The 21,378-nt window shown below is 48.1% G+C and overlaps 1 protein-coding gene across 4 annotated transcripts in view; it reads left to right on the plus strand.

Moving 5' to 3' along the window:
- Positions 1-2,059: 2,059 nt before the first annotated feature.
- The window catches only part of TNRC6A (trinucleotide repeat containing adaptor 6A), a 43,069-nt gene continuing 23,750 nt past the window's right edge, over positions 2,060-21,378 (plus strand). For 2 of the 4 annotated variants that reach the window (XM_053957790.1, XM_053957792.1), the window contains exons 1-6: positions 2,060-2,154; positions 2,720-2,767; positions 5,016-5,051; positions 10,725-10,815; positions 12,738-12,759; positions 19,637-19,969. In XM_053957790.1, the coding sequence (XP_053813765.1) occupies positions 2,150-2,154; positions 2,720-2,767; positions 5,016-5,051; positions 10,725-10,815; positions 12,738-12,759; positions 19,637-19,969 (535 nt within the window). In that variant the 5' untranslated portion in view covers positions 2,060-2,149. Of the gene's footprint in view, positions 2,155-2,666; positions 2,768-5,015; positions 5,052-10,724; positions 10,816-12,737; positions 12,760-19,636; positions 19,970-21,378 lie in introns of those variants that run through there. The other 2 variants (XM_053957791.1, XM_053957789.1) reach the window with 2 other exon arrangements.

Here is a 21,378-nt window from a genome sequence, read left to right on the forward strand (position 1 = left end):
GCAACAAAACCTTGGTTGGGAGTGCTTGTCAGCTGCAGAACCATTTACTGGGAATTCTCGTCCACTCTCAGTTTTGTGTGTTCCTGACATTACTGCTCTCAATTCCAATCCATTATCAGTCCTTTGACTGGTTTGATTTTTCTGATTTCTGAAGCCTAGTCCAGTAACAGAGTGTGGCTCACATACTCCTCATATTCATTTGCTGTATTTGAAGTATCTCTGTGTTTTGGATTAAGCTCCATGTTCACATACATCAACCTCTCACTAAGTTTGCCAGTGCTTTTCTATTCCCTCCCTCAACCCAACAGAGTCAGTGGAAGGTTCAGAGAAATGTCTGTGTGGTTATTTAGACATTAACTCCTCTTATGTGCCAGTTACTGATGTCCCAAGCTCGGCAGGGAGCTGGCACAGCAGCAGTACCCCGGGGGAGCTGCCCACACAGGGAGAACACGGGTGGAAATGGATGTTATGTCCATCTGTGCCCTGTCCTGCCTCGCTTGGGGAACGACTGTGTTCTGCTGAGGGCGCTTGGTGAGACAGTGCCTGGAATTCCTGTGTGTGACTGGGATAAATAAAGACTATATCGGTGTGTGGGACCTCATTGCTCCCCACAAGTCCCCAGCCAGGAGGGTGTAGTGAGGTGGGGCTCATCTCCTCTACCATGCTGCGGAGGGAGGACAGAAGGACACGGCCTTAAGCTGACACACAGGCGGCTCAGACTAGATATTAGAAATTTTTTTCCACTTTTCAGGTGGTCAGGCTTTGGAAGGGGCTGCCCAGGGAGGTGGTGGAGTTCCCATCCCTGGGAGTGTTTGAGAGGTGTCTGATCCGGCACTGTGTGATGTAGTTTTGGGGTTTAGGGGTTACGGTGGCAGTGCTGCTGGAAGCTGGACTGGATGATCGCAAAGGTCTCTTCCAAACTTGATCACAGAAGAACACAATCTCCTGAGCTGGAAGGGACCGACAGGGATCATGCAGTCCAGCTCCTGGCTGTGCAGAGGACACCCCACCAACCCCACCCTGGGCATCCCTGGAGCGCTGTCCAAAGGCTCCCGGAGCTCCGGCAGCCTCGGGCCGTGCCCATTCCCTGGGGAGCCTGGGCAGTGCCAGCACCCTCTGGGGAAGAGCCTTTCCTGATCTCCAAGCCAAACCCCCCTGCACAGCCGCAGGCGAAGAGATGATTCCGTGACTCTGTGACCCGGACGGAGCCGGCCCGAGGCTCCCGGGCTCCCAGCCCCGAGGAGCGGCCCGGGCCGGGCTCGGGTCCCGCTCCCTGCATGCCGGGGAGCCCCGTTCCTGCCCCGCTTCCCCCCGTGCCGGGATCCCGTTCCTGCCCCGCTCCCCCCGTTCCTGCCCCGTTCCCCCGTTCCTGTCCCGCTCCCCCCGTGCCGGGATCCCGTTTCCTCTCTTGCTCCCCCCATTCCTGCCCCGCTCCCCCCGTTCCTGCCCCGTTCCCCCGTTCCTGCCCCGCTCCCCTGTTCCCTCTCTCGTTCCCCGCGTTCCTGTCCCATTCCCCCGTTCCCCTCCCGTTCCCGCCCCGCTCCCCCCGTTCCCCCGTTCATGTCCCATTCCCCCGTTCCCCTCCCGTTCCTGTCCTATTCCCTCGTTCCCGTCCCGTTTCCCCGTTCCCGCCCCGCTCCCCCCGTTCCTGTCCCATTCCCCCGTTCCCTCTCTCGTTTCCCCGTTCCCGTCCCGTTCCCTCTCTCGTTCCCCCGTTCCTGTCCCGTTCCCCCCGTTCCCTCTCTCGTTCCCCCGTTCCCGTCCCGTTCCCTCTCTCGTTCCCCCGCTCCCGCCCCGTTTCCCCGTTCCTCTCTCGTTCCCCCGTTCCTGTCCCGTTCCCCGTTCCTCTCTCGTTCCCCCGTTCCCGCCCCGTTCCCTCTCTCGTTCCCCCGTTCCCTCTCTCGTTCCCTCTCCCGCTCCCCCGCTCCCGCCCCGCTCCCCCGTGCGGGCGCCCCGGAAGCGCGGCCGGGGCGGGTTCGCTTCCTGCGCGCGGGGCGGGCGGCGGCGGCGGCAGGAAATGGCGGCGGAGCTGCGGCTGCAGCTGCCGGGCCCTCCCGCTCCGCAGCGCCGGGCTCAGCCCGCCTAGAGCCGCCGGCCGCGCCGGGCCCGCGCCGCAGCCTCCGGGACGGACTCCGAGCACTTTACATACATGAGGTAGCGGGGCGGGCGGGCGGCGCCGGGCCGGGCCGGGCGGGAGAAGGGCCGGGCGGCGGAGCCGCAGCGGGCGGGCTCGGGCTCCCCGCGGGGGCCGCCCGGAGGGGTCGCGGCGCCCGCCCGGAGCGGTGCGTCCCGTTCCCCCCGCCCCGGGCCGAGCCGTGCCCTCCCCAGCTCGGAGTTCGCTCTGCGGGGCCGGCAGCGCCCGGGGCCGCCGGTGCGGCGCGGAGCGTCCCGGTGCCGCGCTCGAAGCGCGCTGGCGGCTGAAGTGATGCAGCAGAATCGTTTTCCTGCAAGTCCTTGAGCCGGGGAAGTGCAGGGAGGGCACAGGGTGGGTGGGGGCGCGGGGCGGCAGCTCTGGATCGGGGATGCTGCCGGGGCGCACGGCCGTGGCAGGGACGGGTCGTGCCCGCTCCCCTCGCCCGCCGCCGGTCCCTGGCGACCCGGGCTCTCCCTCCCTCTGACCAACCCCGCCTGGAGCTCCCTGTGCATCCTGACCCGCACCCGTTTTATTTTCCTGCTGCATTGCTGTTGACATGGAAACCAATACCACTTTCTGTTGCAGAGAATTGGAAGCTAAAGCTACCAAAGAAGTCGAAAGAAAACTAAGCAGGTAAGAGACTCATCTGAATTCCCTCCCACAATTTAGATGGAAAGGTGGCCTAGGGCTAGGAGTAGTTGTGGGCTTTATCGGGAGCTTTAATCTCTTGTTAATTGTAAGGATAAAAAAAAAAACCTCTGAATTTGAAAACGTTCTCTATTGCATGGGGAAATGTCTGCAAGTTTAGTTAATTCTGTAGACTAAACACCTTTTTAGCTGTTTTTTTTTTTTTTTTTTTTTTTAACACCTTCAGATGTTTAATACAGTTTCTTGAATAGGGGAGGTTTTTGAAGAGAAAAATAACTTTTCTGCACTAAATTGTAGTACCTAACAATAACTGAAAAATGAATGAAGGTTTTGGGGTTCTTTTATACACTTCAGCCAAATATTGTTTGGAATCAGGACAGTTGTGGCAAGACCTCAAATAAAATCTATGTTGCCGTATAACTACTGGCTCTGCCTCTTTTGCCTTGAAGAGTTAGCTGGTGAATTTCCTGTTTACGTGTAGTTTTTAGAATGAGAGCTTACCAGAACGGGCTCGGGAATCAACTCCTTGACTCGGGAGTTCGGAGTCACGCTGAAGGAGGAATTCTGTGCTGGAAGGTGTATTGCTTTTGTGTTTAAGTAGTTGTTTCTTCTGCACCGTTTGCTTTTGGTCAGGTGACTTTCTCAGAGTATCTGCTCTGTCGGTTACATTCTTTGTTTTCAACTTCTGTCCTGCTTCCTTTTTGGGTTCTTTTTCAGTTAGACCTTTAAAGGCCTTTAGCTAGTGATCTGTTAAAGGGATTTCCACTGGGGCCATTTGAGATGTGCCCGAACCCTGAGTACAGCTGATAGAATCTCAGGCTTGGTGCCCTGCTTTTTTCCTTCTTTCCTGTGCCCGAGCAGGCTCCAGCTTCCAGGGTGAGCTGTGATTGTACTGTGAAAACTGCTTTGCTTCCCCCTGCTCTCAGTGCTTGTCTTCCTTTTCTGTTTTCTTGGTAATACCCTTAGGCGTGAATGATTTTCCCCACGTTGCTGGTGAAATACAGGGAATAATGGGGGTACCTGGGAACCTCTAGGATACCTTTGGCACGTTGCTGTTAATTTGTTAACCCGTCAGCGTTCAGGGGCTCGCTGCAGTCACAGTGCCACAAGTGAGCCCAGAGCTGTGTTATTCAGAGTGACAGAGTGCTGAGTTCAGAGCAGTACTTGGTGCCAGCCGTAGTAAGTCAGGAGATCTTCACATTTTTATGACCTTAGCAGAGATCTTGTCATGCTGGCAGACAGTGCCGAGAGTGAGAGGAAGTGAAAGAAAACTACAGCGCTTCCAAAATTCGGTGTTTGGAGAGTAAATTCTGCTATGGAACGGGTCTCCATGTCTCTCTGACGCAGAGGAGTGTGTTTTATTCATTTGAAAGATTCAGAACTGGTTTGAAGTTCACATTAATGCCCTGGCTGGTTTATGTTTAGCCAGGGAGCTCTCGCTGTGTGAGCACACAGCAGATAAACCATGGCATACCTGCGCTGGATAGACCTGATTAATTGTTTTACTGGGGTAGAGCTCAGCAGATAGCCCTCGTTCTTCCTCCAATGTCATTATTTACAGTCTTATTAAATTTACAGTGACCTAGTCAAACTGTAAAAGAGCAAATATCCTCTCCTGAGAAGGTACAGGAAGGTACTAGACCTGTGCTAGAGTTTATGTTAATCTCAGATTTCACAGTGTGGATGTAGACTGTGAACTCCACGGGATGTTGGCTTTATTTTGTGTGTGTTCTGAAGTAACTTCTGGAGTTTATGCTTAGAAATTAATGGGTAGCAAATACACTTTTTAATCTTACTGGGAATATTGGCCTAGACTGAGGGTTTGTGATAGGAAAAGTATGACAGCTTTCAGTGCAGCTTGCTTATCCCGTTGGAGTGATTCCTGTTTTACACTCAACATTAGCATCTGGCTTGTCTGGCCTTTTGGAAGAGAACCCTCATTTGGTCTGTGTTCTCTCTAAAATTCATACATGCCTGGTGCAGTGCAAATACTCCAGGTCTCAAAAACAAGCTTAGTGCTTGCCTGGCGACAGTGATTCAAATGAATCCATTGCACGCTCTGTTGTGGCATCATGTTACAAAGCAAATGTCACCTGATCAGCCACAGTAGGAGCTGTCTGCTGTTAACTGGGGAAATCTAGGAGTCAAATTTGGTTAAAATCAGGACTGCTAAAAATCACCATTTAGTTCTTCTGATTTAAGCAATAACTTTTCAATTCTGTTTGGTGAACAGGGCTTTCCTGCCTCATTTATGTGGAACTGAGAGAAGGTAAATATCTGAAATACGTTGACAATCATGCTCCCAAACCCAGGGGTTTGAGTGTTGCTTCACAAGCATGCAAACCATAGGGAGGAGTCTCCATTGCTTCCATTCACCTGTGCTTCTGCCCACCTTGGTTGCAGACTGGCCATGTTTTGGGAGAGCAAGCTTCTCACCTCTAGCTTTCATCCATGTGCTCTGTGAAGTTATTGCTGTACAACTGATTTTTATGCTTTCATGCAATAATAACCGCCTTATTTCTGTGATATTTTTCTCATCTGCTGCAGGGAAAACATAAGAGCTGGCCCAGTGATAGAGACATATAAACCAGGGAGAAATGTAGTTGTTTCTGTTGATGTTTAAGCATTTGATTTTCTGTTGGGTTTCTGGGGATGGGTCTTTTTCCTGATAAACTTCTTATGGAGAGATACCTGCTGTGAAATGGGAAGAGTTCACTGCAGAGAAAACATTCTGTTCATGCTTTCAAGACCTTTACAGACACTTGGGTAAAAGGACACCCCCCTTTCTCCTCCACAGACCCCTTTGGAGGCTGTGCAGGGTTGCCAGGTGGTCCCCATGGGTCCCTTTGGTGTTCCAGGGTCGCAGCAGCCCCTGTGCAGGCTGAGCTGCCTCTGCAGCAGCAGCACTGCAGCAGCCTGGAGCGGGGCAGCGTTGCTGCTGGGCCTGAGCAGTTGATTATGGAGGAGCAGTTTAATCTGCCTGCCTGGTTCCTCATTTGTTACAGGAAGATAGGCATTGTTTATGGCTGCTGCTGGAGTCCTGTGTACTTGGATGATAAACTTCTTGGGAAAGAGATCTGGCTTTTGTCTGCTTGTGTAGCAGCGAACATCTTGGGTGAAACTCGAGGACAAAGCTAGCACAAGCATTCCAGAAGGAATATTTGTGTCCATTATTTGTGTCCAGTAGAATTAGGGTCCGTTTGTAGTCCTTGTATTTGGGAGCATCGTCCTGATGAGCCAGCTTCTTTCTGAATTAGGGAAACGGGAAAGCTGAGTGGATTCCAGGTGATGGGCAGTGGCAGACATGGGAGTAGAATTCTGTCGCTTCTCTTTTAGGGTGGAAATTTAAAGACCTGAGGTATTTAAAAGCAAAAAAGAAAGTAGCTGATACACATTTTCTAATTAATTATTCATTGAAGTATTTTTTTCCCCAGTTTTTAGCTTGGCAGCACCTCTCCTCTCTGTTAATAGCTGGAAAGAACACACACACACACACACACACACATGTCTGGAAATGAGTGGGTTTGTTTTGTTCTCACTGCCTGAGGCTCTCAGTGCTCCAGGAACACGCTGGGTGGGTTCAGGTGCCAGAGCCTTTCCATCTGAGGCACTGGCAGGGGTTGTTGGGATTATGTTGTTAACTTCAAAGTACTGGTGTCTATTCCATAAACTCCAAGTGCTCCTTTGGTGTAGTGTGCTCTTTTGTGGATGGCATTGATAAAGGAAGTGTAGGATCCCATTTTAATCAAAATACACATTTTATAATTGATTTCTGTAGAATGCTGGTGAGTAGGAAAGCTAGCTGTTGGTTTCTACAGAGCTCTACAGCCACTTTCATTGGCAATTTTATGGAATTACGTCATTTCAAAAAATTGAGAGATGAAGGAACTTGTAGGTCAGAATACAGAAGATTTATCAGTCTCAGCAACATTTGAAAGTCTGTGTAGAAGATCAGCTGTAGGTTGAACATGTGGTGCTGTCTTTGCAGGATTGTTAAAGATCTTTCAATCCCTGATACTTACCTGTAGCTGCCTGGCAGTGTTCCACCTGTAGCACTGCAAGTTAATTTATAACTAGAAGAAGAGCAAATGGTAGAAAGGTTTTATTTATTTATTTATTTATTTATAAAAAATTAATATGTCCATCACTGGAAATTTTACCTTGATTCTTACTTGTGTGTTTGCTCTATACCTCTGTTCATCCCTCCAGTGATGGGAGCTCACAATTCCTGCAACCATCATTTCCTCAGTGTTTTTTAGAATTTTGATTTTATTGTGGCAAAACATGTTGCACTTTGATAAATTGTAGCAGCAAAGATAGCAAAGATTGCAAAGCTGCACAAACATTAATTACTGCATCCTCAGCCTTTCTGCCAGGGGAAATATGGGAGAACTTGATTTTGCTCTTCTGCAACATAAGAATAAAGGTTAACTATGTCTGTTTCAGCCCAGGTATTTTTACAATGCTAAGCTGGAGCTTTAGAAATTAAAGATTAATAGCACTCTTTTTTTTCCAGAAGTAGAGTAATAAGTGAAGCATGTTTTGATACAAATATTATCTAAAATGTTTGCAGTTAGAGCATGACAGCTTTTTCCACTTCAGAAGCCAAATAACAAATCAGGCCATACAAAAATAAAATGCCTCGTGCTGTCTTGAGAACATGTCTTAGAAGACTAAAAAGTTAGTTTTGTTTGTTTTGGGTTTTTTTAATAGCTTAATTGAGGAAAGCATTTTAGTAGTTTGTTGGGTTTTTTTCCCTCTGTATACAAAGAAGAATTGTATTGGGGTACACAACTGGAACAAAAATTTACTGTTAAATAAATAACAGTAAATATTTATCTGACCCTCGGTCTGCTTAAATTTATGCAGATAACAGCAGCTTCTCCTTGCCCATCTTCAGAGGCATTAGATGTGCAGTCTCTCCTGAGATCAAGATCCATTTTCATTTTGCCTCACTTGAAAATGAAGCACCTTTCAAGTTAAGCTGTTGAAACCGGAGGCCTTTGTTCTGTCTCCGATGTGGATTTCCTATTGCCGGGGTGTTTTATTTTCACTTGATCTAAATTGAAAAATATGGTTTGCATTTCTGCTAAGGCCATTTAACCTTGAGCGAGCTAATCCCGTGACACAGGAGGAGGAGGACGTTGCCTGTGCCTGTGTGACGGGAAATCACAGAGAGCTGTTGATAATTCACCTTTTCCCCCGGAGTGCTCCGTCCTTTCCCTCAGACCAGCGTGCTGCTGCGAGCCCTGTGCCCACACAAGGTCCATGCTGGGGTCTCCCAGGCGTAGGGGAAAGCCCAGCAGAGGACCTGGTTCCTTTTCTGCCTCTGTGTTGTTAGCACGAGCCCGACTCCCGCGCTGGTGCCCGTGGAGCTGCTGCTCCAGGAGCAGGAGGCTGCGAGTCCCGGGTGATGGATGGGGAAATGCCACGTTCCACTTCTGCTCCTCAAGGAGCAGCATCAGAAATGGAGCTTGTTATGTGTTCTAACAGAGCTTGGAGTCAGAGGCATCAATCCCATCGCTTGCTGGCTGGTGAGAGGGCCGTGGATTCGTGGGCTGGGAAGAATAAAGGAGACTCATGCTGTCAGAAATGGAAATCCAGGTGTTCTGCGTGAGACTCTGGTGGCTTTGGAGGCAAATGTGAATTTTTGTCTCAGGTTTAAGTTTGTGTGTGAGGATGGTGAATAGGCCTGTCTTACTTGAAGGGTTAAGTTTTTAGGGAAGGGCAGGGACAGGAAGGGCTTTGCTGTTGCTGCTTAGCTGTACCAGTTGGGTTAGTTTTGCTCTGAGATTTGGTGTTATAATGGTAATTAATACTCTTAAAAACTTATAATGGGCGATAGGTAGATGTTTTTTATCTAGGGAATACCTAGGGTTCTGATCCTAATCATAGGGAGATTTTATGTCTCCTAAGTTTGCTTTGTAATCTAAAATCTGTCTTGAAAAGATAGAAATTGAATGAACACAGTGTCAGAATTTAGGAGTTCTGTTGTTCCTGTGTGACAAAAACCCAGTGATGCTGTGGGAGAATATTCCAGAGATATTGGTATGTTAGTTGTTAGCATCTGTATTCCCAAAGTGAAATGTAATTGTGTTGATTTAACTGTAGCAGGACTGATGAGTTTTTTTTTTTTTCCTGCGAAAACACTACTTTGCATTCTGCTTGCTCTTGAATGTGCTACAGCTTTCTTCTAAAAGCAGAATGATTTTTTCAGTTAATGCAGTTTTGGCATGTGACAGACTGAAATTTGTTGTACAAAAACAAGTGCTGGTGGCTGTCTTAGCTCCTGGAACTCTGCTCAGGTTGTTCCAGATGCTGTAACTCAGCAGGCAGTCAGAGGTGAGGCCCAGCCCAGCCCTGAGCCCCCAAGGAGCAAACCAGGGGTTCTGCTCCGAGTGGAAGGAGCTGTGCCTGAGCTGGGTGTTGGCAGGAGGGAGCTGGGATCTCTAGGAGCTGTTTCCTCTGCACTGGTTCCAGACCTGGTACTGTTCTCCAGTTCAAATTGCCTGTTAAGGTCTGGACTGTCCCAAATCAACCCAAACTGAGGGTCAGGATCTCCAACATCCCCGTGGTCCCAAATGCTCAGGGTGTGACAGCGAGGGGCAGAACTGGCTGAAGTGTCACCTTTGTAATGCATGGATGTCATTGCAGGTTAATCATTGCCTCAGATTTGCACAGGGGCAGGGATTGCTCTCAATGGAGCTGGCCAGCTGGAATTGTTTCTGTAGTTAGCTGTCTGACCTCTTAGCTGTCCATGAAATCATTTTTGAGACCCAATTGTAAGTGCAAGGTTGCTTTTGCAGTGAGACCGCCCTGGGTGGATCTTGCAGGCAGCTGCTGAAGCTGTGACAAAATGCAGAATAGCCACATTGTGTGTGATGGGTTGTGGTTCCTCTGGCAGGGCGCACGGGGGTCTCAGAAATAACACTCTTGGCTGATTATTTTGCATACCTTAGCACATCAGAAGCCCTTCTTTCTTAAAACAAGTAACTGATGCTTGCTTTCTGTTATTAGAAAATCTTAAAAGCCAGAATTTGGTCAGTGGAAGCTGATGCCTGCACTTGCTTTGAAAGGGACTTGAGCTGAGTTAAAAGTAGAATTAACTGGTTGTTTATATATCTAGAAAAGTAGTGAAAGTTTTAGTACCTGTGGACTATCTTGTGGTCTAATACATTCAATTTGCATTGCTTCTGACAGACTATCAAACGATGTTATTTAAAAGTGGAGGTTTATGGGTGGTTTGGGGTTAAAACAGAGCCAGCTCAGCGTTTCCAGGCGGATACAAACCATGTAGTCACTGCCCCATACTGACATTGTTAGTTCTTTTTCTCCAAAAAGCTTTGCAAGTCTGTTTTTAAGCAGCGTGAGCTGGCCAGTGCTGCTCCTGCTCAGCTTTGAGCAGAAACGCTGTGTGTCAAGTGCCGTTAATTACCGTTCCAAGTTTTGGTTTCACTTTTGGCAAGGTAGGGTTTTGTTTCTCGGTTCGGGAGCTCTGGAACGGCCCAGCTGTGCCAGCTGTGCTGGGGCCCTGCCCACGCTGGGGTGTTTCTGGCAGAGGTGCTGCGGGATGAGGAGCTGGGGCAGATGCACACCGTGTGTGTGGCTTAGTGCAGGAGCACTCCGGGCTCAGCCACAGCAGTTCAGGGAGAGGTTAAATAACATCTGAATTTGCTGGCTTGTGAACCAAACTCAAGTCTAAGTCTTCACTGGAAGCTTTGCAAAGGAGGAACTCCTTACATGTAGCTTGACACCACATCTGCACTTGAAGCCCTGTCGCTGGTGGCTTGCCCTGACAGTGACAGTCCCTGTAGAAACAGGATCCAATTAGAAGCAGAATTCCCCAGTTCCTTTATGTCACTGTGAAATAATTGCTCTAAGCTGAATCTAAGTGTGTACAGATTGTATTTTGGGAGAGTTAATTACAAACTGTGTGGTTCAGGGATTTAGTGCAAGAAGAGGAAGAACAGTTGATGGAAGAAAGGAAAAAGAGAAAAGAAGACAAGAAGAAGAAGGAAGCTGCTCAAAAAAAGGTATGTGGAGCACTGAGAATAAACCCCTGTGCTTAGAGGTGACTTGTTTCATCACTAGTAAAAACAAGTGTTTTCTTATTAATTTAATGTTTTAAATTTAGCTGTACTCTCAGTTGTTTAGAGGTAACTGACATGTTGAACATTGTAATTGGCTCTGTGTAGTTTCTTACAAAATTAAATTTTCATCTGGGATGACCCTTCTTTTTCCTGGTGGTCAGTTGAGGCAGTCTCAGGTTTGAAGCACCTCAGTGTTAGTGTACTTACTAGTAGAGTAAAAGTGCCATTCTAAGGCAGTGGCTATCAGCTGCATCCTTATTTTAATGTATCTTCTTATTCTTCAGTATGGAAACATGCCATGAGAGAATCTGTAGTAGGGAATAAAAATTTCATGAAAAGGAAAATATTGACAGCAAAGATGTTTAGGAATGGAAACGTCACAGAAATGCTTGTAAATACTTCAGAATTCCTGTTTGCTGACAAGATCCTCATCATGGCCATTAATTCTAAATATTGACCCTGAGTTTGAGAGGAGCTCGTAAATGCAGTTTTTAAACATTTCAGCAGGAGCAGAGTGAAGCTGCTCAGCAGTTCTGATGCCATTGCCTGGTGCTGGGTATGGCTCCAGGAGCAGACTGGTTCGTTTTACAGCCACAGGCTTGCCAGCAAAACCTCCCAGGCCCTGGTGGAGTCTGCAAGAGCCCAGCCTAAACACATTCATTGTGTTCTCTTGGGCACCTTGGCACAGAAGGCAGCCAGGAGCCCTGGCTGTGCCCCTGGCTCTCCAGGATCTCTTCAGGTGCTGTAGGTCATCACAAACAGCAAAAAAAAGTTTAGAGGAGTTCTGAGTTCTCATTCTCTGGCCATGAGCTGGGTCCAGCTGGGCAGGGCAGAGTACAAACTCTCCAGAGGAAGCTCTGAGTGTGCACAGGCACGGCCAGGGAGGCAGCACACACCCGTGCTGGGAAGGACAAACCAGTGCTGGGGGTTAGTGCCCTGGGTGTTTCAGTAGCTGGGACTGAAGGGAGGACAGCAGCAGTCCCAGAGGTGACCCCTGGGCTGTGGAGGGGCTGTGCTGTGCCCCATGCTGGTGCTGAGCAGCGTTCTGGGGTATCCATTGGCCTTTTTGTGCAGGTGAGCACGAGAACACCTGGCTCAGCCAGGTGCTGGAACACAGAACCCTGGGCTTCTCAGGGCACAGAACCAGCCAAGGCTTCCAAGGAGATGTTCTAACCGTGTTTGGTGAGCAAAAAGCATCAGAGGAGTGGTGGCCCCACGGGCAGTGCCTTTCTTTGGGAGGCTGGGGAGGAGGGGGAGCAGCCCTGGAGCTCAGAGCAGGAGCTGGTGCTTTTGGGAGGCCCTTCCTGAGCAGTCTCACTGTGGTGTACAGCTAAAACCACACCACTGAGGTGCACTTCCATACAAGAAATGTTTCTCTGCCATTTTATCCTGTGATAAACTTTTATTCAAATAGCTCTCTCATCTTGGCCGTATTACAGGTGTAACCCATTTGAATCTTGCAAATGAAAGACTTGAAGCTTTGGCATTTGCTCTCTTGTTCTTTTCCAGGTCACTCCCCCTTCCCTGCCCTGTTCTGCAGTAAAAGTGGTGGCAGCTCTTTGCTTCCAGGCACAGTTTTTAACTCACTTAAAACATCTTAATTTGCAAGTTTAATTTGGTCTGTTTCATGTAGTTATCTTTCAAATTAATTTTGTCTTCTATAACATTTAAACAGCTTTTTAAACATAAGGAATAATAGGCCTGGGTTGGTTGGAGAGAGGCTTCTGAAGTAGATAATTAAATAAATTGAAACCATTTAAAAAGAGGAAAGTCAAAAGCTAATGTTGCTTTATGAAGTGGCATGTGTACATGTGATTTCTCTCTTATCTGCAAAAATCACTGACACTTCTTTTTTCTTGTTCTAGGCCATTGAACAAAAAATCAAAGGTAAGTTACTTTACAGTTAGTTCTACTCTGTGTATTATTTCTGAGGTTTTAAATATGTTGAATCAAATGTTTCACCTGAAATCTCCTCCCAAAAGTGGCAGACGGGATCCTTGAGACTTCAGCTGCACTTTTTCAAAGTGACCACAAAAGTCTAGAAGAGTAACAGCAAAGGGAGTTGCTGATCTTCCTGTTTTCCATTCTTATTTGCTTACAGAGCACCAGGCATAGACTTAATACCTGAAGTTCCTTTCCTTGCTTGCTTTTTCCCTTCCCCTTTTTTGCTTCATTTGAAAAGTGCACCAACACTTCAGAATAACTGTGTGTAGGATGGATCTGTTTGAAGCTTAATTTACAAATATTCTAAGTGCAGCTGGGACTGGGGACACGTGATGGACAAGTAATTAATATGTCCAGTTTTAACTCCTGCATGTGGAGGGCTCACCCTGCAAAATGATCAGGATGCCAGTACCCAAAAGCTCTAATTTCAATATTCATGGCAGGTGGGAGCACTGCGGTTTGCTGAGTGTCTGTGGGGTTTGTATGGATCTCCATCCCAACCAGCTTCTAAAAAGGGGAAAAAAGATTCTTTTCACTTTCTCTTGAGTTGTAGCTCCTCACCTGTTAGTTGGGAAGTGCACAGTAAGTGCTGAAGTGACCATGTGGAGTGCTTGCTGAAGCCCTGTTTCCTGGGAGCGCTGGTTTGGTTTAATCTGGGGCAGTGACAGACACTCTCTGCTTAGCAGAGAGGGAATTCCTGCTGGAAAAATGAAAAAGGGCTTGAAGGCTGATGGGGCTGGCAGAGGATGCACTGTGCTGGGAAGAGGCAGGGCCACAGGTGCCCGTCCCCAGGGTGGGTGACAGAGGAACCTCCCAGGCAGGCTGAGCTGGCAGGGCAGCAGGCAGCTTGGGCACCACTCCCAGCTCTCAGGAGAGACTCAGAGCTGATCTGGCAGTTCGAAGTGCAGTGTGTACTCTGGTGGGTGTGTGTGCAAAACCCCTGGATTTTGTGATGGATTTTTAGTGTGGGGAGGCAGCCAGGGCAGCCGTGCTGCTGGGAGTGGGAAGTTGTCCTGCCTGCTGCCTGGGTTGGTTTGGAGCAGGGATTGCTGGAGGCAGAGGGAGCTGCAGGAGGCTGTGCAGCATTCCTGGAGCTGCTGGCAGCGATGGAAGCTGCTCTGAGTGTGTCCCACCATCCTCTGAGCTGCATCTGGCTGAGCAGGGATCCCACCCTGAAACCCACTGGGAGTTCCAGGTTTCTCTTTGGGCACAGGACAGCAATTTAAAATAAAACAAATTAAATAAAATTGTTTAAAGACTATTATAATTAATAAATATTCTTCATTTATTTTTTTATCATGCCCTTTTTGAAGCAGTGCATGGAATTGTGTTTGAATACAGGTTAAGGGTTGGTTTTCTTCTGTACACTCCTGCCATAAGGCTTCCAGGATAATAGACCAGATTTAAAGAATTATGAAAGTGTCTGGGTTTATTCTGAAGTGATAAGACATGTCTGAAAAGACAGTGAGGAAGGGAAATGGTAGAATACTTTGCTGTATAATAATGAGCTCTTGGAGTGCCCATTTGACCCGTGAGCTTGGGCTGCACTGGCATCACATCAGGGCCAAGCTGCACAAGAAATGGCTAAAAATAGCATGAACCAGGAGGGCAGGAATTCTGCTTGGAAGGCTACCCGGTGGGAATCTTCACATGCAATGAAAGTAGTTGGTTTTTTTTTTTTTTTTTCCTGAAGGACAGAGTATTTTTTAAAATTATTATTATTATTGCTTTGAGGCTTAACATTCACTGATGGAAATGTTAAGTTCCAACTTAATTATGTTATTATTTAAAGGGTGTTTTATAAAGTTCAGCAGGAATTTAGAGTTGTCAGAGAAACATAAACTGTGGAAGAAAAGACATCATGAGATGCAGATACACAACTTTTTGCTACAGTTTCTATAGGAACAAAATCCAAAGCTTGTGTTGCACATGGCTCTTGCCTTGTTTCACCAGTTTTGCCTCCTTGTGTTCAGGATGCAAATTAATGTTTCATTAGTTTCCAAGTTTCCATCACGTTAATGTCTTAAATAATTTATTCTGTGCATGAGCTGAAGATAAAATACAAGAGTATAGGATCTCTAAATAATTCAGAATTATTTGCCTCTTTCAGAAAAGAAGCTGGTTAAGTGCTGGGGGTGGGAAGGGACGGTATTTCTTGGTTTTAAGTGTAGTTTGGACAGCTCCAAACTGTTGTTTTAGCCAAGGAAGAAATTGCTGTTGTACCAGCTGAAGCAGCTCCCAGTGTTCATCAAAATGACAAGAACCTTCCAAGGAAGTTCGTGGAGCTGGGGGTTTTCCTGTTCAGGATTGGGAACTAAAGTAATGAAAATGATGCTAACAAAAATGTTTCTGCTACCAGCAGCATTTTAATACCACAATATTGCAGTTTAAAATGCACGTGTGGCATTCCTGCAGATTTCAGGGATTCTGACCTGCCTGGTTTGATCCAGCTGGTGTTATTAGAGGAGGGAAGAGGAGGCTGGGAGAGTTAGAGGTGACTCTATTAGTTAGTTGCTAAGTGGAAAGTTCATCTCTTTGTGCAGCAGCTGGCACATCATGTGCCTTCCCAGTTCTCTTGTACCAGGTATTCCAGGAAAAAATAAGTAAAGTTTGAGTTCCCATTTGCTGAAAACAGAAAAGTTTGTAGAACTGTCCGTTGTGGTGCTCCTTCTAGCGTGGCACAATACGTCCTTTTGCTGAGTTTGAAGTCAGTGCTGTTAGAGACAGACGAGCCAGTCCATTATCCTGAATTTCCCCGGGCCAGAGCTCTGCAGGCAGTGCTGTGAGACCCACTCTGAAGGAAAGGCTGCTGCAGGAGCAGCTTTGGGCTGGGCTCTGCCCGCTGCTGCAGGGTGGGAGCTCAGTGGGGCTGCAGTGCCCTTGGCACACAGCTGGATGTGTGGATGGGGTAAGTGATGAGGAGCACCCGGAGCTGGGCTGGCTCTGGCTCGGGGGGCTCTGGCTGCAGCCCCGAGAGTGCCACTCTCATTGCAGGGCAGAGTCCACTGAATTGCCCGCTGAAACGGAAAGTGCTCTAAAAATAGCTGGGTGTGGAATTGAAATCTTTGACTCATATTTCCCACCTTGGAAACTTCTTACGCTTGTTCTTCTCCGCGAAGCGGAATGGCCCGACGGCGCAAACCCTGCTGGGCTCTGTCGGGGCTCTCGCCTGCCTGACTGTGCTGTTCCCGGCTGGAAAACCTCTCCTGCTAGCCTTTAAGTCTCGGGGGTGAGCGGAGGAATGCGGGGGACGGGCCCGTGGCCGCGCAGTGCCGCGGGGAGGGCGCGCTCAGCCCCGCACGGATCTGCAGGGGTTAAAGCCTTGGCAAACACGAGATATTTTCCAGAGCAGCTCCGAGCTCGCAGCTGCGGCCATTTTTTTCCACCACGAAAATTCTAGCACGGCGTCTTAACGTGTGTGAGCCCGAAGGGCAGGCTCTGCTCCGCTCGCAGCCCTGCCAGCCCGGGCCATGGCGTGCAGGGCGTTTTTGGGGGCGCAGCCGCGGGGAGCAGCGCTTCCCTGCCGGCCTGGCGCCGCTCTTTGTGCGCCTCAGCAGAGCGTTTGATCTCCCTGCGCCGCTTCCGCAGCCGTTTTCCCTCTGCCTCAAAGTTCCTCGAGCAGCAGCTGCCATTTTTTTTTATTGGAGGGGGAGCGCGAGTCCCTGGGCCCCTGCTCCAGGAGGAGTTGGCAGGCAGCTCCTGGAGCAGTAAAATGACACCATGCTTCTCCTCCATTTTCTAATGAAATCTGCAGAGTGGGAAAGCAACACAAGTTGGAAGCGTCTTTCTTTGGAATCTCTCTGTAAACTGTAACTCCACCATCCCCTGCTCTGAGGGTTTGCAGCAGGTTTGTTCTTTATGAAAATCTGTCATTCTTAATACTAGTTTCTGTAAACTTGCTAGTCAATTGGCTGTGATAAACTGTAAGTCTGTTAATATTATATTTCTGCCTTAATAGAATTCAAAATAAAATGCTGGTGTGTAGAACAAACTTTTATTAACAAGCAACTAGTCTACAGCAAATTAAGATATTAATTTAAAGATTTAGGGGTGCTGGAATTCATAGTAGCCATATTGGGCTATTAATGTGTTGTTTAGCCTTCTGAGAAGTTGTGGAGCAGAAAATGTTGGACAGGGTGAATTTTATAGCTTAAAACTTACTCTGTGGTTCTGAGGGAAGCAAAGGCAAGGGAATTCGGTCACACTTTGGATAATTTCAGTTGAAAATTAGCATATAATTGTGGACTCTGCATATACTATAGCCTAGCCCTGGGACCTGGCAAATGTGTTGTACAATTTGCTGATATCGTAGTAGATGGACTTGCCATGTTTGCTAAGGAAACCAATGCTTAGAATATATGTGAAATATAATATTCATAAGCTGTTAGAGAGGTGCTGTGCCTCAGGGCTGGCTGGGCAGCGATTACCTTGTTTATTTGTTGCACTCCTTGATAATCAAAAGTGATTTGAGTTCCTGCCGGTCCGATGGGGTCGGTTCTAACGCGCTTGGTCTTAAAGTAGCTTTAATTAAGACAGTGAAGTGTCAGGGGTGCCCTGGGCATGCTGCTGGCAGCTCTGTCTGCTGTCTGGGGGCTCTCAGATGGAAATGATTGCACTTTAGCCCCAGCAGCAGTGGTGCAGCAGTGGAAGTGGCAGGGAAGGAGAAGCGACTCAGTGTTACGGGGTGCTGGATGTTGTATTAAAGTCTCTTCGAGCAAGTGTTCGTGTTTTCTGCTTACGGTGGCAGTGGAAGGAAAAGGAGCTCGAGCAGTCTGTGCCAGAGGAGTGTGTGTGTGTGGCCCCAGGGCTGCTCTGACTGCAGGAGGGTTTCTGTGTGCCACGCTCAGCTCAGCGTGCTCCAGGCTCTAAAGGGTCATCCTTGGAATCAGCTGGGGCAGGAGGCACGGGGAGGGCACCAAAAGTTATGGTTTGGGCACTGGTTACACAGGTTGTGGAGTGTGAACAAACGTGTTTTAATTTCAGAGCTTGTTGCAGTACCTGGACCACAGAAAAGTGCAAAGTCCTTCTGCAGGCAATTGTCAACAAATTGTCAGCAATTTGCTTAAGTAGCACCTCTCCCCCTCTTTGGGGCTTAGTCACTCTCAGTTACTTTATTTATAATGCAAGAAATTTTAGAAGGACCAAATGAAATAGATTTGTTTAATATTATTTCCTATTTGTGAAGTTCAGTTTTGAACCAGAAGTCAGAATCACAATTTGTTGTCTCATCATGTGCATCAAAATATTTTGCAAGGAATCAGTTGCCTTCCCTTAATATAGGGAACAGATTAAACTGAGGAAATCTGAAGTGGTGGTTGTGATCTTTATCAACTTCCCAGTTTATCTAATAGCCTTTCAATACCTTCTATTTCCTGTGCTCTGTGCAATAAATTGAGTTGTGTCCTGGCCCTTCTTCTCCTTAATTCTGTCCCCCTGCAGTCAGCTGTGCACTGGGAGAACTGGGGGCCCTGGGAGGGGCAGCTGAACTTGGGTGTCCTCACCCTGAGACCTCTGCTTGCCTATTTGTCAAACAAGGAGGTCTCCAAAGTTTTTCTTTTCTGCTTCCCTTAAGCAGCCAAAATGCAATATTCCATTAAAACACAATTCAGATGCTGATTCTTCAGTGGCTTTTTATTCTAAAGGCTTCTATTTCGTGTTTTTCAGAATACATAAAGTAGAAATAAACAGAGATTATATCATAAGTAGCACTGACAACATTCAAATTGATTCCTTAAACAAAAGCTGAAGTTTGTTTTTATTTTTTATTGTATTCCCATGACTCGGTTCCTGAAAGTGAATGATAAAATGGTCTTTAAACATATTTAAAAGGTTTTAAAAGCCCCTGAAAACTACATTCTCAGTCCTGTAGTAACATTATTCCTGGTGCTGAGGGAGGTCATGGTTGAGTATTGAAGTATCTTGGGAAGTTGCAGAATAAATATTGGCACTTAATGGGTATCTCATCCAAGGAATGTGAAAAGTACATTACCATATCAATAGAGTGAGAGGGACAGAGCTGACCTGCAGCAGCAGCAGAGTCCCACAGCAGGAGCTCAGAGCTCCCTGCCCTGGCTGCCTCCCCTGCCCCACACCTGCCCCGGGCTCTGGGGCTCAGTCTGGCTTTGCTGTGTTCCCTCTGCCCGTGGCCTGGCCTTCCCCTCGCCTCGCTGGGGCCGTGCTGTTGGGACTGGGATCATCTGGAGCTGCAGCTGCACATTTGGCATTTCCCAGTGCCAGCACTGTCCTGCCGGGCTGCGTGCAGCGTGCCCTGTGCTGGCAGCACTCACTTGAGGGCATGAATAACTGTCCCTTTGCACGCTGGGCTCCTTAAAGCAGGGAAGCCTTAGCAGCATGTCCTCTTTGCCCCTGGTTGTTTTTGGGCCAGGCCAGAGCAGTTTTCTGTAGGTAATACTCAAATGGGAAACTTAATTTTTTAATACTTAAACATTTTCTAAAAAAAGGTTCAGTGCTGGAGTAAACTGCGTAGTGCTGGTTTGTGTTGTAGATGTTAATGTGCTTGCCACTGATTTGTTGGCAGAAGGCTGTAGAAAGCTGGTTAGTAGCATCCTGTAAGTGAGATAACTTGGTTAGGAGTGATAGCAAGGCGTATTCCTGCTTCCAGGTGTGTGCCATGAAAGTGTGCCATTGAGGGGTAACAGAGCTTTTCCTCAGGGATGACTTACAGCTTGAATCAGAAGAAATGCTGCCATTACCTCATAGATAAACACCTCTGATAATATTGACTTAGTCTTCCATTTTTAAAGTTGCTGCTCACATGAATAACTTTGTCCCACTTTCTTTTTCCTGGGGGTGGGGGTAGTGCCAGAACAAACCAAGACCAGTGTAAGCCAGCCCCAGCCTGTCACCTCCAACGGCACTTCCACAGGAACCAGCACTCCTAATAATGCCAAGCGGGCCCCAGCCAGCAGCCAGCAGCAGCCCTTGCCTCGATACCCTCCTCGGGAAGTACCACCACGATTCCGACACCAGGAACAGAAACAGCTTCTGAAACGGGGGCAGCAGTTACCAGGGATAGCTGCAAACCTGGGATCCACTCCCAAAGTGGCAAACGGCCAGTCAGGAGGCAGCACTGGCACCAATAACCAGCCCGTGACCAACGGAGAAGTGCCCAACAGCAGCAAAAAACAGCCAGGTGAGGGCAGGTACCTTGTTTTCCTTCAGCTAAAGTCGAGTCGCTTAAATTCAGTTACCAGGGGAATACTTCAGGCAGCATGACTTGAGCTTGCACTGTAAGCTGTAGCACGAGGAGGTCCTTTCCTGTGTCAGAGCTCGCTGGTGAATGCTGCAGGGTGGTTTTGCCTCTCTGGCAGGTTGCACACTGAAGCTGCAGCCCTGGTCTCAGGGGTGGCTGTTGGCAGGGTTGGAGCAGGTGGTGATTCCAGTGTGACCTCTGCTGTGCTCACATTCCCAGTCTTTGTCCTCAGCATTGATCCCAGCATGGTACAAAGCACCTTTGTTGCGTCCAGTTTTGGTAGACACATCCCAGAAAGAAGGGTCTTTAGGACCCACAGAGATGGGCTGATCCCATCCCACAGCCTGGGCAGCAGGGGAGGGGGAATTCTGCCCCACTCAGGTGAGACCCCACCTGCAGAGCTGCCCCAGCCCTGGGGCCAGCACAGGGAGGACGTGGAGCTGCTGGAGCCAGTCCAGAGGAGATACCAGGGTGAGCAGAGGGATGGAGCAGCTCTGCTGGGAGGAAAGCTGGGAGAGCTGGGATTGTACAGCCTGAAGAGACCAGGGGTGACCTAATTTTGGCCTTCCAGTACCTGAAGGGAGCCTACAGGAGGGATGGAGAGAGACTACAAGGAATGGAGTGACAGGACACAGGGAATCCCTTCCTACTGCCAGAGGGCAGGGATGGATGGGATATTGGGAAGGAATCCTTCCCTGGGAGGGTGAGGCCCTGGCACAGGGTGCCCAGAGCAGCTGTGGCTGCCCCTGGATCCCTGGCAGTGCCCAAGGCCAGGTTGGACAGGGCTTGGAGCAGCCTGGGACAGTGGGAGGTGTCCCTGCCATGGCAGTGGAGCTGAGTGGTCTTCAGAGCTCCTTCCAGCCCATTTCTTTATGTGATTGAACAGCACCTTGAGACTTGGCTTTCATTTTTAACTTCATACCTGCAGATCTAGCCAGGGTACAGCTTGTTCAGGATATCAGAATTGTCTTTTATTGTCAGGTCAGAGTTTTTCTCAGTTTTTTTCACCTGAAGTTTGGTTGTGTTACAGAATGAATCCACTTTTCTGCTATTTAAGTTCAATTATCTTTTGTTATTTTGGTTTGATATGCATTTCTTCAAATAGCCTTTTAATTCAGGTGAACCTGCCTGTTTCGTGTGTAGGATGTGCTGTTCAGTGACTGCACTCATATGCAGTTCAGTTAATTTTACAGGACATTAATGTAATTTATTTTTGTCTGGAAAAAAATAACTTTCTGTGAGGGATCTAGCTTTTCAAAGGGATTTGGTATTAATGCATGCCAATGCTTAATACTTCCTTATTTTTATACTTGTATTTACATTTTGATGTGCACGTGGCAGTGATGATG

This window comes from Vidua chalybeata, chromosome 16 (genome assembly GCF_026979565.1).
Source record: "Vidua chalybeata isolate OUT-0048 chromosome 16, bVidCha1 merged haplotype, whole genome shotgun sequence".
NCBI lineage: Eukaryota > Metazoa > Chordata > Aves > Passeriformes > Viduidae > Vidua > Vidua chalybeata.